This window comes from Grus americana, chromosome 16 (genome assembly GCF_028858705.1).
Source record: "Grus americana isolate bGruAme1 chromosome 16, bGruAme1.mat, whole genome shotgun sequence".
NCBI classification, from domain to species: domain Eukaryota; kingdom Metazoa; phylum Chordata; class Aves; order Gruiformes; family Gruidae; genus Grus; species Grus americana.
In genome coordinates, this window is record NC_072867.1 from 10,508,027 (window position 1) to 10,522,552 (window position 14,526).

The 14,526-nt window shown below is 39.9% G+C and overlaps 1 protein-coding gene across 1 annotated transcript in view; it reads left to right on the forward strand.

Annotated features, from left to right (window-relative positions):
- The window catches only part of GALNT9 (polypeptide N-acetylgalactosaminyltransferase 9), a 158,203-nt gene extending 149,184 nt beyond the window's left edge, over positions 1 to 9,019 (forward strand). Inside the window, exon 11 of the mRNA XM_054844821.1 lies at positions 510 to 9,019. Within this exon, the coding sequence (XP_054700796.1) occupies positions 510 to 656 (147 nt within the window). The 3' untranslated portion in view covers positions 657 to 9,019. The remainder of the gene's footprint in view (positions 1 to 509) is intronic.
- The last annotated feature ends 5,507 nt before the right edge of the window (positions 9,020 to 14,526 follow it).

The window sequence follows — 14,526 nt, forward strand, 5'->3', positions numbered from 1 at the left end:
CTTTCTTGGAATATGCTCATTTTCTGCAGTGATTGTCAAGTACATGCTTGTAATTTTTTTTTTTTTTTTTTTTTTTAGTGTCTAGGCATTTTTGCGTCTAGAACTTTTCTAGAATCTTTCTAAGAATTTTTAGATTTGGAGTTTTCAATTAAGTTTTAGTACTTTCGAAGGCGTTCTTACAGCTTCTGGGATCTCCTATGCCTTGAGGTCTGCAGGGATTCTCTAGTGCTTTTTAGAGATTTCTCTAGTGATTTCTGGGGAATTTTCTAGCCATTTCTAAATCTAGAATTATCCAGGAATTGTTTTGGCACTTTGTATGGATTGTTGAGCTTCTCCTAGGAATTTCTAGCACTTTCTAGGGACTTTTATCACTTGATATATACATAATTTTGCAGGCATTTTATAGTGCTTTCTAGGGATTTACAGATCTACCACTATTTTTCTTCTAGTATTTTCACCTTTTCTATTCCTTCTTCTAATCCTTCTTTTCTCTTCCCCCCCCCCTTCAGAATGGTCCAATCATCAGCAGAGACACTGGCCGTTGTTTAGAAGTGGAAATGTCAAAGGATGCAAATTTTGGGCTCAGATTAGTTGTTCAAAGGTGCTCGGGGCAGAAATGGATGATTAGAAACTGGATAAAACATGGTCGACATTGACTGCTGGGGCTGAGAAGCTTCCTCTCCTGCCGTTGTCCATTGCTCGGTGTGCCATATCTTGCAAGGCATTTGTCTTAAAGCAAATTAGTTTCAACAGGACTTGGCTCTCAAGTCCTCCACAGTTGGGCATTCAAAGGCAAAAAAAGAATGAAGAAAAGAAAAGCAGACACATACATGCCCTATATGACTCGTCCTTGCTCCAATAATGACCTGGGAAGCTTAACAAGAGTTTTCTGTTGATTTGGAAATCTTGTGACGATCAGAACACAACAGAAAAGTGGGTTCCTTAAGCTCTCCTAGAGGAATTAATAGATGGATGTTTCTATGACGAGCTGAAAGGAGAGATCCCAATACTGCCTCATAAAGAGAGTCCTCTGATGGGTAGCTTTTTAGCTTTAAGTTATTGACTGGTGCACAACTCTATGGTGAATAATCATGTGCCTTTTTTATTGTACTTGGTATAAAAGGGAACTGGAAAAATCCTGCCTTTTCAGCATGTCTGGTTCATTGTACTAAACAAGAAGATCTGTAAATAACACTGGAAATATATGATAAATTTCAAGGTTGATTGTTTAGGAGTCTCTATTTCTAGAAAGAGACTGTTCTGCAAATGTTTACAGGTGGTTCTCAACCTTCAAGCTGCTAAAAAGAAGCATTTTAGAGACCTCTTCTAGTTAGACACAGGTAAATGCTGAATAGATAAAATAGACCCATGCTCCATTTTATTGCCACATTTCACGTTTGTTGGCTGTAAAGGCATCACACCATAGCACTTGCATATTTAACTCTTCCGAGGCAGTAAACGTCCTAGTAGGTGGATGAATTTCGAGAGGCCTCGGTTGGCCCCCAAGCCCAGAGTACGTAAGTGCAAGGGTCCCATCCTGCAGCGCTGTGCGTGCAGGTGCACTGTCGTGTTGTTCCAGAAACTGCCTGACAGGTGGATGCTCATCACTTCTGAAAAATAAGTTGACTGAGTTAGGTGCCATCTGTGGAATTTAACAACTGGAATCTTCCATTTTGTTACCCATCCTGTGAAAATGTCAAATGTGAGCAACTATGCTTTGTGAGCACTGTCCACACAAATTTCCAGTATTTGAAAAACAAACGAAAACCTAGTGATAAGAGGACAAATTAGAGCAAGAATGAACTAGGCAGCATATATAAGTAATGCTACGCTGAAATACAAATATTTTACTGTAGTTGACCTGTTGGCAGCGTCTTTGTGAACCTGAATTTAATAATGTATCCAGTGGCTCATGCAGTATCTGTGCACAGGTAGCCAGAGCAATGACGAGGCCTTATCCAAAAGGCTGTCAAAGTTGATGACCACTGTCAACATCAGCAAGCTTTGGATGTGGGTCCATGGCAGACAGCTTTTCGTTACAGAAGGTTCAGTCACGCTGAAGGAGAGACAGAGACGTTATCTGTTAACGTCACTGTTTAATATTTTATAGTAATTAAAAAAAAATGTTTTGTTTTGTTTTACTGGGCCAGGAAAATAGGTAATTGCAGACACTGCGGTACTATGAATCTTGGTGATCTGTTTCTTGAAGAGCTTTTGCCATTCCTATTTCAAGGCATGCTGAACAAAATTAAATGGAAACAAAGTTAATTTTTCAAGGGCATGATATGTAATAAAATATTTACTTTTAACATGCAAAATCCATCAGTTCTTTTCAACTCTTGGTTGGTATCCAGAGAGCATATCACTATATTTTGCCCCAATTTTATTTTGAAATGAAGTGTGTAAGATGTAATACAAAGCAAATTCTCCTGAAGTTTTTCTGTGGCTCACAGCTGATCTTTATTTGTGTTACGTGGATCGGGTTATGCATGAATATATATATATATAAAAGAATAATCATGGGTGAGATTCTAAATATAAAAAAATGCTTAAAATTCCATGTTTATGGTTAGTTGAACACGACCTCTTGAACAGTGTAATAAGACCTGCAGGGAGAGGTAGCATCTTTAATAAAGCAAGCAATACAGTAAAAAATCATGGACAAGCTCAGTATTCAAGCCTTCCTGCAGGTCTTAATCAGGTAGGAAGCTTCAGGCTAAATATAGATTGTGAACAGTTGCCCTGCATTTAACCTCCTTATGCTAACCTATTAGCCAATTTAAAAGGATAGTTACCATCTATGGAGCAGGTGGTGAACGCTTTGTAGAGGAGTTCTATTTGTAAGTGACTTTTCATCTTCTCTCCAGATACAATTTAAAAGGGAGAAATTGTATGAAAGCTGTGTTCTTCTTTTGTTTACCCTGATGGAGTTTTAGTCCGTGAAATATTTGGCCGAGGGAGACAAGGCGGCAAAAGAAGGGAAAGACGGTTTGACCAGGTGAGCTTTTTGGAGAGTGAAGGCGCAGGTCATTCACACCATTTGTAGTCTTTCCAATTAATAATTGCTGACTATTTTATATGAAGATGGCTGGAAGTTGAAACTAATTATCTATCAGTGACTACTAAATGCCTAACTATTAGAGTATAAAGTTACTGTACTCAATAGAAGCAAATATGCCATGTGCTTTTTTTCTTTTTCTTTTTCTTTTTTTTTCTTTGTCTTGAATTGCCAATCTACACTTGATCCTTGGTTAGCAATGGGGCAGCAAGCCTTTCAAATCCTGGGTAAATGAAAAAGGAAGGCTGAATATTTGGAGGAACACCAGGTTTTAAACTTACCATCCTACAAGCAGTGTTGCATTTGTGGTTTAGGAGCTTTGAAGCTGAGAAGCCCAGATAGATAAAATCATAGAATCTTAAGGTTGGAAAAGACCTCGAAGATCATCAAGTCCAACCGCCAACCCAACACCACCATGTCTACTAAATCATGTCCTGAAGTACCACATCTACATGTTTTTTGAACACCTCCAGGGATGGTGACTCTACCACCTCTCTGGGCAGCCTGTTCCAATGCCTGACCACTCTTTTGGTTAAGAAATTTTTCCTAATATCTAATCTAAATCTCCCCTGGTGCAACTTGAGGCCATTTCCTCTTGTCCTTTTGCTAGTTACTTGGGAGAAGAGGCCTATACCCATCTCACTGCAACCTCCTTTGAGGTAGTTGTAGAGAGCGATAAGGTCTCCCCTCAGCCTCCTCTTCTCCAGATCTGCATTTACAGGCAAAGATTTCAAGCAAGCGTGACAACCCTTCATCATGACACCACCATAACGAATGTGAATTGGTTGTCTTCAGAATTTGGCTACTGCATGTTTTCAGTGGCCAGTGCAAAGCACTTCAATGTGGTCAGTCTTGGCAAGCTTTAGGCATGGAGGCCACAGGCTGCAAAAGACTTGCAGGAACCAGACTTGCAATACAAGAAGGAAACGGATTTCTGTGACAGTTAAATGGCTCTGAGATTTACAGTATAACATAAAAGAGTTCAAATAACTCTTAAAGGTGGAGTTGGTATTTTCTTTGATTGTCTTTTTTTTTTTTTTTAAGATTTACTGAAACAATTTCTTATATTTGAAAAATACATCCGATGAATTCTTCTTACTTTAGTCTTTATTTGTCTGAACCGCTGTTTTGGTTGTGGTATCAACATGGTGACTCTGCATGTGAGAGAGAGGGTCTTAAATATTCTCTCATAGAAGGAATAATAATTAAAAAAGCCTGGAGTGTTTTCTGTTTTAACCAAAGTCTATGGGTCTCTTGTCAGTATTTCACCCTTTAGTATAATCTGAAGTCCTGCTTAACGTTGTTTTGAATTTTCAGTCTTGTTTCCCGCAGTTCAGATATTATGAAAGGTATTTAATATAGTGTAACATGCCTTGCAGAGAAAACTCAGATCAGAATCTTCAACTGCTATTTTGATATAAGAGATTATGGAGTTAAATACTAGGACAGAAGAATAAAAGGTGAGAAGGAACATCACTGCTGTCAAAAGCAAACCAGTAAAAAAATACTTTTGTAAGCATGTCAAGAACTCTTAAAATTAGTTTGAGTCCTGTGCGGGGGAAAAAAAGCCCTGTCTCCTTTAAGAGCTATAAACTATTTTCAAAGTTGAATTTATTCTTGGCTTGATTAAAGCCATTTGTTTCTCAGTCAAAATTGTCCTCTAGCTTTACTGGCTCACTGTTTCCTGAAGCATGCTAACCTCCAGTAGAAAGCAACCAAGAGAAAGGAGAGCTAACGCAGGTGGTGTTGAAGGACCCAATGGATTTCCACTGCAATTACAAAAAGATCTATGTTGTCCTCATCCCTGAGGCATGAGAACTCTTCAGTACTGTCCCGCAACCAAAAAGCTGGTTCCACAGAAGTGATCTAAGACAAAAATATGGAAACAAACAACAGTTCTTCATACGTATTCTGAAAGTGTTGAACAATCTAACCCATTTTGATGAATAATTTGGGGCTTGGCGCATCTGAAGGTCAGGCCTTCGCAGTTCTTTGGAAACTGTTTACGTTTCTTTTCATCAGCATGTTCCTTTTTAAAATCTGTGGTCTAGTAGATGAAAACCTCACTTGCCGTGTGACAAGGGGTGTAATCTATCTGACACAGGACAGCTGAAATTTTAAGTACTTAAGCCAGAGCTAATAAGATTTAATGAAATAGCACCAGTCCTAATCTGTTCTTTAGATCAATTACAGAGCATGTAATTCCTTCAGTATCCAGGATTCATTTGAAATGGTTCATTAACAGCCATACTAAAGCACATTATGGCCTGTTTAGGGACCCAATGTGTTGGGTTGTAAGAACAACTTTAATAGGAGTTGGAGTTCAGAGAGTGTTTGGCATATTATTATTCAGTTAGGAAACAAAATACCTTTGATGTTTTTATGAAAGGCTTTGGGAGGAAGAACAACTGTCAGAATTCACTTAATTGAAAATGTTTCTAGCAATGATGTTCTGTTTTTTGACTGCTGCTATTTTGACTTTCTGCTGCTTGCTGCTAATCAAAGTTGATCGTGCGGTCATGCTACAGACAAAAGGGTATTGCAAATTAGAGGGACTAGCTAACAAGCTGGATAGAAACCAAGGAATCGTCATATCTTCACATGTCTCTAGATCTGGATGCTCCCAAACTAAATTTAATATTTATGTTCTCTCTGGTAAGAAGCTCAAACTTAACACATTTTTGTGTTGTTTCATCAGGAATATACCTATTCAAGAGACCACTGTAGTGTGTACCTCTAAATTGTATTTTTGAAGATACAATTTGATTTTTTTGTGTGTGCGACATTAGTGGACTTAATGTGAGAGCTGTCATTACTGAATGCATGGAAAATACATTAATTGGCACCATGATCCTCTGCAGTACGTGCACCATGCATTTATAGCTTCCTGTGTGGTAACAAGGATATTCTTGAAAAACTAATGCACCGAGTGAGTTCTGCTAGAGGTGGAATCTGCTTACTGAGTGAACTAAGGGAGCTCAAGGAGTAAACACTGAAATTATATAGTTAATAATTCTCAGTGAATCTGGCACAGAGCACATCAATATTTACATCTTCTAATTAAATATGTTTTTTAGCTTCAGGTTCTCTTAATAATGTCCCTATTTTACTCTGATAGCTGTTGAAAATACCTTGTCCCTATAAAGATCTGGGATGCTTATGCCATGTGAAGACTTTAGCTGTGTCTTTACAATGCCCCAGCCATCAAAGGCATTAGCAAAAGAGATTTACAGTGGCTTCTTTAGTACATTGTAATGGGTTTTAGAGTGGTTTCAGAAAATACATCGACTTATATTACAAAAGAGTTAATGATATGTAATTAAAGTATTGAGTTCATTGGTTGCAGTAAGTAAAAACAATGTTTTCTTTGCCCAAAAATATCTACTTATAAATACCCCAGTGAAGTGATATATGGCAACCTGATTTTGAAGAACAGAATTTCTGAATCAAGGGCATTCTTCAAAGACGTACAGAAGCACTTATTACTTTTCATAGGGTTACAGTTTTCTATTGGCCATCAACAAGTATTGCCCAGTTTTCAAACTCTTTGTATTAAATTTAATTTAAGAAAATAATGCAGCAATTGGAAGGCAAGTTGTGACTGCAAATTATTTTTCATTGTGGCGCATCATCAAATCAATTTGTATTTACACTTGAAAAGTTAATAAATTACTATGCATTTTACTGCTGACATGAGCTGCATTTTTTATTACTGTACATTTAGACACCTTGTACTTAAAATTCAAAGTTGTTGCACAAAGAAAAACTAGAAAAGCAAGGTACATTTGAAAATTTAAATTGCACATAATCTGTTCTGAAAGGTAGTCAGCCCATTTTTGAGATGAGCACCGCACACCGCAGCAGATCACAAGCTGTTCTGTGCATGTCAGATTCCGATTGCATTGTGACTGTGGGACCTGAGGGAAGGCTTGTCTTCCTGTCCCCGTACAAAGACATACTTGCGTAATGCTTGCAGGTACTGATCCACACAGCAACACAAACGCTGTTCTTGTGTGGTCCCGCGGGACTAGTAAGTGCTCCACAAGAAGCATTCAAACATAGATTAAAAAAATTCCCATAAAAATTTCTGACCTTGCAATCACCATCCCTGGAATCATTGAACCATGGGGGAAAATATGCCATCGAACCACAGACAGGAAGCTGATGATGAAAGTGTTCTCCTTCTCGGAGTTTCGCACTGGAGCTATGTTTTAGCAATTCAAATGTGTAAGAGCACAATTGATCTGTCATTGAAGTGTTACTGTTCTGAAGAACACTCCCGCAACCAAAGAAACAGAACAGCTTCCCCTTCCCAAATTGCCTCGTTAATACAAAGGACTATAGGATATCCCACACCCTGTGACCTCACCTATATCAACAGAGAGGCCAGACTGGCAGATGATATAAAACGTCATTGCTGTGCTGCAGCCAAGGAAGTTGTGGGATCTATTGTAATTTACACCATCTATAGACCAGGTCTGTTGCAACTGATGATATTGCTATTGACTGGATTTTTTTTTTTTTGCCCCACTTCCAAAGTCACTTTTATCTGCCCAAAGGCAATAGAAAGGGATATGAAGTGCTTATGAACTCCCGACTATACTGTCATACTTCTACCAGAAGTCTATGTGGCCCAGCACCTCATCATTGAAAACAGTCAATAATTGATGTTTAGAAGAATGAAATAGGAGACAGGGAAAGCACAGAATGATCCTTTCATCATGTATCTCCCCCTACTTTCAAAAGGTAAGGACTTCCCAAGCCAGAGGCTATACACACCAACCCAACCATTAGATTTAATAACTACTGTGGGCCTACGTGTATCTAATCCACTTATACCTCTGGAAGTCACAACATCCTGTGGTAATAAATAGCACAATTCCTGCGAGTCAGTATCTCTGCTCTTCATTCCATAGGATGCCCTGTAGTTCTCTTATGGTGAAAAGCTGTGAATAACTGCTGCCAACTCTTTTCTAAAACCCTTCTTAGTTTGACCTCTGTTATCCTCTTTTAAAATATATTTCAGAACTGATTGAATGTCACGCTATTTTGGTATCGCTAGCAAACAACTTCGTAAAAGCGCGAGCAAATGCTCTGTGTCATGTATTGGATTGGGTGATAGCGTGGCGAGAACTGATCGGGTTCTTGAACTGCTCAGCAGTACAAAACATATGTTACTGGTTTTAACATTGATTTTTAGATCTCAGCCAGCCTGTTTATCCTCTGTTAATGTGTATGCACAAAGTTTGCAATTTGTGGTCAAATTGCACAGAACATCTAAAAAAGGATCTGACACCTTCTTGCATTCTGCTAACAAGAATTCCCTGCCCTGCTCCTCCTGCTAGGAGCCTGCAGGGCCCACCCATGGGTTATAGTTGCGTGACTGGGCTGGACATGTCTCTGTGCTCCTGCCTCTCTTGCTCACCTCTGCTTCAGCTGAATTAACTGGGTGAGACCTGAGTGCACAAGGTATTTCTTCCCTGACTTCTACAAGGACGGTGACTGCACAAGTCGAAGAGCAGCTGTTAAGCGATCCCCTGGTTTATCCGGAGCAGGTAGGGTTGGCTGTAGTCTTCAGGTGGGCAACACTACAGTCGGCCTCAGGAGGAATAGCCTGACACAGCCTTGGCAAGTTCAGCTCCATCTCCAGGATCAGTCTTTTTTAGGGTGAGGTATTTCTTTGTAAATCCACGTCGAGGACTCTCTGCAGAAACGCTGCTCTGTTGCTAGCTGAGGTATTCTGTGGACTTAATTTCCTATTATAATCAAGCCAGCATTTCTTGGAAAGAGAAGTGTCACCTTTAAAGGTACCATATGCTTGCTAAAATGAATGTTCTGTGAATAATATCCAACAAAATTAGGTTCATGTAAATATTTTGTCAGCAATTCTGCATCTGACATTTGTACTACAGAAGTTATCCTGTCTCAAATTTTTCAGTGTGAAGAATGTATATCATGACTGTAGCCACCCCTCTTCTTTTTTTGATCAATAAATCTTCATGAATCAACTGTGAATCATGTATATGTGCCTATAACCAAGCACTAAGTGGCAGTGAGGATGATTCTTCGACCTATACATCACTTGGTCATTTTTTTGTTTTGTTTTGACTATCTGTAGTTACTGTAATACAGCTGACCACCTGTGTGTGTTAGACCTGTCTGCATCCTGACTGGTTATCTGGAATTTAGAACAACAAAATGAGGTATTTTCTTGTCTGTAATGTTGAGGTAAAAGCAAACACACACACAAAAACCCCTCTTTATGCTAGAATTTATGCAATATTCCTAACCTGTGAACGAATCCAAGAACTCATTTTGGTGCCTAAAACCACCTATACGCCAACACACCAGCAAACAAAACTCATCCCATTTCATGCAAATTTAGCGCAACATTTTTCTGGACTGTGTTCTTCTTATCATGAGCTCACTCTTTATTGCTTAATCATATTTTCTGACTTTCCCTTTAGGCTGTTGCCACCTTCCTCCATCATCTTATTTCCCTAATGTAATTGTATAAATTATTTTTTTTCAGATGTCTTACTAATATAGATGACCTGCATTGGAAAAAGGAGCCTTTCTAATTAACAAAAATAATTCTGCTGTTTACAGAACTTAGGGGTAAAGGTGAAACCACCAAAGGGCTGTGACATTCATTAGACCAGGTACACAATTTTTGAGAGTCTATTGTTTGTTTTAGAAAAGCCAAGCAGAACTTTCTAACGGCCCTTACCTTGCTGACAACGGAGCAAGATACCACCCCCCCTTGGGTGGGCCCAGCTGGCACAAAAAGTTCTTGAAGAAAAGATTGTGGTTTAGTGTTGTAACTTGATGATAAGGGGAGGGCAAGGCCTATCGGGATTTCCTTGACCTGGAAAAGTGGGAATTAAACGTGAGAGACTGAGCTGCAGTGTCCAATCTGGAAAGCAGGAACCGACATACAGCAAGTCACTAAGTGATCAGGCCCTGGCTTCTTTACATGAACTCAGCTTTGATAAAGAGATTTCAATCAGGATTCAGGAAATATTTTTCTGCTTTTCTAGTTTATTACAGTGAAATGTGTCTAATCTGTTGACAGAGCTCCAAAACACACACGGGTCGGTGCCCGTGGTGTGTTAGCAGTGAAACATTTGCCAAAAGCTATTGAAATTCTCAATGTACTTCAAGTGCTGGCATTCTGTGCAGAAAATGGTGCCACCTATCAGCAAGAAGGAGGAAATTAAACAGCAAAATGATCCATTTAAACTGAAGAAACTGCTATTTTCATTGCAAGGCTGATGGTTTTGTATTAAAAAGCAATTAGCAAGATGTTCAGCCTGTTCAGGATGATTCTGGGTAAATGAGGGGATGACCTGGCTGGTCATGCTCGTGCTGAGAGGAGGGCTGGGCTGGGCAAACGCTGGCTCTTCTCGTCTGGCTAGCCAAAGGGCACTGAGTTACGAGGAGAGAATCTGCATCAAGGGTGAAAAATGCAAGTCAAGCAGATCGGCTGAGCTCCAACTCACTAAAGGTAAGTAGTTACATATTTTTGATAATCTAAACCTAAATAACTTTGGATTCAGCTTCTCTCTTTTTATGTGGTATAGGTCATTTTGAGTCACCCTTGAGAGCAGAGTGTAGGCTCATTAAGTGACACAGGTATTTTGAAAATGTTTTTCCTTCTTTGGAAAGGTACATTTTGAATGATTCTGTTGGAGTTTTTAAAATATTCCCAATACATCCTAGGATGTCCAAGCCATGTGTTTCACTCACAGTCTCAAGCTATCATAATACTGAGGCCCAGGATACTGCATTGTGCCGCCTCCTTTTTCTGAACAGAAATGAAGTTCAAAGCTTCAGCGGGCTCCTGAGGGGCAGTGAGGGATTTATGCTGTGTTCAGCCTTATCAGAAAAAAGTCAGGACACTTTTCATCTCTTAGGAGCCTGCTTTATGTTTTGATCCTGGAGCCAAAGCTCCTTTCTTAAGTCTGAAACAGTTACACAGACCCTTTTTGCTGTCCATCAGGCCAGAGTGACGTAAGGCTGTTCTTCTTTTTTATACCAGTGCTTCACTGGGTGTAGTAGAAGGGGACTCTGTGTAACTATCAGACCTATTTAAAACCTCATAATTCTAAGGTTTTTGAAGCACTTTCTTAACTTCTTTGCCTGAGCACAAGGCAGAACAATGGACTTTCAGGTTTGGGGTTTTTTTATCTCTTTTCCTTTTGAAATGCATTGATAAATGTGGCCAAAAATTTAGTCTGAGGTAAACGTCCACAGCTCCACCATGTCTCACGTTCTTTCGTACACCAGCAGAGGATTCATCTCAAACAAGTAGAAAAATGCTGGCTGCTCAGAAAAACAAGGCTCCTAATTAGTTGATTTGTGCCAGGCCTAAGCCCTTCATGGAAATTTGGAGGTCTAATGTGTTTATTGCGCTCACAAGGACCAGAAGGTATCAAGCAAACTTGGCAACTCACAGCACCGAGGAAAAAGATAAAATACAGGTTTTAGGATTTGTTTTGTTATTGTAAGCATAAGAATCAAAGAACTGTTGAAGTGACAAGCATATAAAGTAAGCTAGTGCTCATAATTTCTCTTTTGAAACGTACACTCCAGTTCCTTCAAGCATTTCATAGTGAGAATTAAAATCTCAAGAGTGAGGCACAAAAGTAAGCTATCAGAAGCCTATCACAGTATCTGCAGAAATTTCTGAGTACTGATGTGACTCTCATTGTTATAGATCTGAAAGTGTCACAGACACTAATGAACCTGTTCCTGCAATTTCTTCGTATCTTCCCCCTCACAAAGAGGGGAACTGCAGTACAGGGAGGATAAGGTCTGAATTTATCCTAGCTGGTTTTAAGCACTTAACTGAGGAGCACGTCAGGCTGTTCATCACTCATGGCTTTGTCTGGAAGGAACAGAGGCCCCTTGAGCAAATAGCTCTTTTCTTTTTCCTCTTTCCTTCTACCTTTCTCTCCAAAATTTGCGTTCAGGGTCTAAAGCCACCAAGGCAAAAAGCCTGGCTGAAGTCAGTAACAAAACAGAGGGGTGAATATCGTGTGTGTCTTGAATGAAGCAATGACAAGACGTGCTTCCTCCTTTATTCATCCATGCAGGTAAAAGCGGCTCATGATCTTCAGGGGAGTTGTTGGATTTAATGCTGAGCAGATACAGTTGAGCTATGGGGAAATGAGATGTGATTAAATGCAGCATGGTGGGTGACAGTGTGCCCCCTCAGACCCACGATTAAGCGTAATGGTAACTTGCTGGCCTCCAGAACAGCTACTCCACATTTACACAGTATATTTATCTCAGGTCACTTCTACTTCAGTGGGGGTGGTGTTTGAGTAGCATGTTACCAAATCCCTTCAAATCCTCCTCCAAAGATCAGTGTCATCTAGGGAGAGTGGGGTTTTCAGGAGCAGCTTCAGTTTTATCTTGAGGTGGAAGTCAGCAGATGCTTCTTTGGATGCTGGTTCTAAATCAGTTTTTATGATTCTATTTCTGCCATCATTACTCCAGATTTCCAGTCTTGCTTTTCACCATCCACAGCAGTTTCTCTGTCATACAATAAACTCAAATCACACTCTTGATATCCAGGCCTCCAATCTGAACTGCTCAAGCTAAAAACTTCACAAAAGAAAGCAGATTAGCACTGGAATTTAAACAAAGGAGAGGAAAAAAAAAAAAAAACCAAGCAGGGAGGTTTCCAGATCTACCTAGTAATTTATTTTTCTATCCCTGTAAGCATGCAGCTCTTACAGGTAAGAAGATATATCTAAGTCCATGCTGCTGAACATGGAAAAAGTTTGTCCTCAAGAGGCTCTGTGCACTGAGATGACTGTTTTATGGAAAGACATGGGGAAGGAGCTGAACTGTAAAAATATATGTTATTTTGTCATCTGGAGAGAGGCAATTTTCCCACCTCAAATTCTCCTTCTGCTTTCTCTTCATACTTTCCCTGTTTCTACTGCATGCTGAGCTTGGCTGAGCTCGTGTCCTGCTTCTTTGTGGGTTCTGAACAGGGGCAACGAGCTCTCCTGGAGGTGAAAGTGAGCTGGTGGACAGTGCGGGGTGTGACGCACACTATATATTCCACAGGGGAAAAGGCTCAAGGGAATATACACATGGAGTGGGCCCCAAGGTGTTTTAGTCAATGTAATTGGAAAGAATACTGGATATGAGTAGTAGAACTAGAGGCATATAAGGGCTGAATTTTCCATGGGCTTTATGCTGTACTGTACGTATTACTAAGAGACATTCTGAAAAATCCTCCTCCTCCTCTTATTAATGTGCTGATGAAATCTGATTCCAACATAAGGATCTGATTTACCCTGTGTGTATATAGCAGTGTGACATACATCATAGAGCTTTCATGTCACAAGTGTATAGGAGCCTAACAGTAAAAGAGCATCAGCACCAGCATCAGCAGTGGAAAAGGAGAAGAGTGAGTGGATTTTAAACTATTTTCAATGTCTTTTTATGATCTACACCTCCACCACCTCTCTCTCTCCCCCTCCCTCCTTCCTTCCCTTCCCCAAGGTGAGAATCATGCTGCCAGAACTAAGAAGTACTGTTCTAGTGATGTTTTGTTGTACCTTATCACATAAAACAAATGTTTTCCAAAAGCTTTCTTACATGAAGGCAATGAAGTAACTCTAATCTCCAATGTGTAGCCCACGCTTACAGAAGGGCAAAGAGGACTCACTTTGGCTTGGATGGCATTTATGGTCTGCAAGCAGCTCATGGATAGGAAAAAGCAGCATGCTGTTCTCTGTAGGGTGTACAATCTGAAACAATTTTATCAGAACTGCTAGATAGAAATCTTAATAAGCTGGAGTTAAACAACTGTGTGTTTTTATCTTGGAGGCAAAAAAAATAAAAGAAATAGTACATTTAAAATTCACCATATGCACAGTAACTTGCAGTAGTAATTAAATTCTCACAACATCCTTTCACAGTACCAGGCAGAGCATATTGGCTTAGGTTGACCTGGTTGTCGAGTGTGAACCAAAATGATTTCTAACAGCAATCAAATACATTTTGAAACATGCTCATAAAAATGCTAGCTCAGAGGCTCAAAGCAATAATGATTCATGTATTAGCAAATGAACCTGTTCTCTGCAAGCTAGCCCCTGAAAGGTAATAAGGGATCAGTCCAAGGAAAGAAAGAAGTGTATTTATTAAGATGCTGAGAGGTAATATTTTGTGATGGGAGGTTGGGGTGACATCTATTCAACATCAGTGGAGTAGCTATGGATTGAGGCGTTGGACTGGACTCTGGAAGCCAGGCTCTGTCATGGATGCTTTTATCAGATCTATATCCACCGAGGGATTTAGGTAATGTAATAGCCAGAAGTCCTTCTGGTCCCTGGGTGGTACCCAAGGTAGGCTCGTTACTCCATGTACGAGCAAGGCTGGGATGTAGAGCAGGTGAGAAGAGCTACCCTCTATCTCCTGTGCTGTGAGGATGCCTGCTGGCTGAA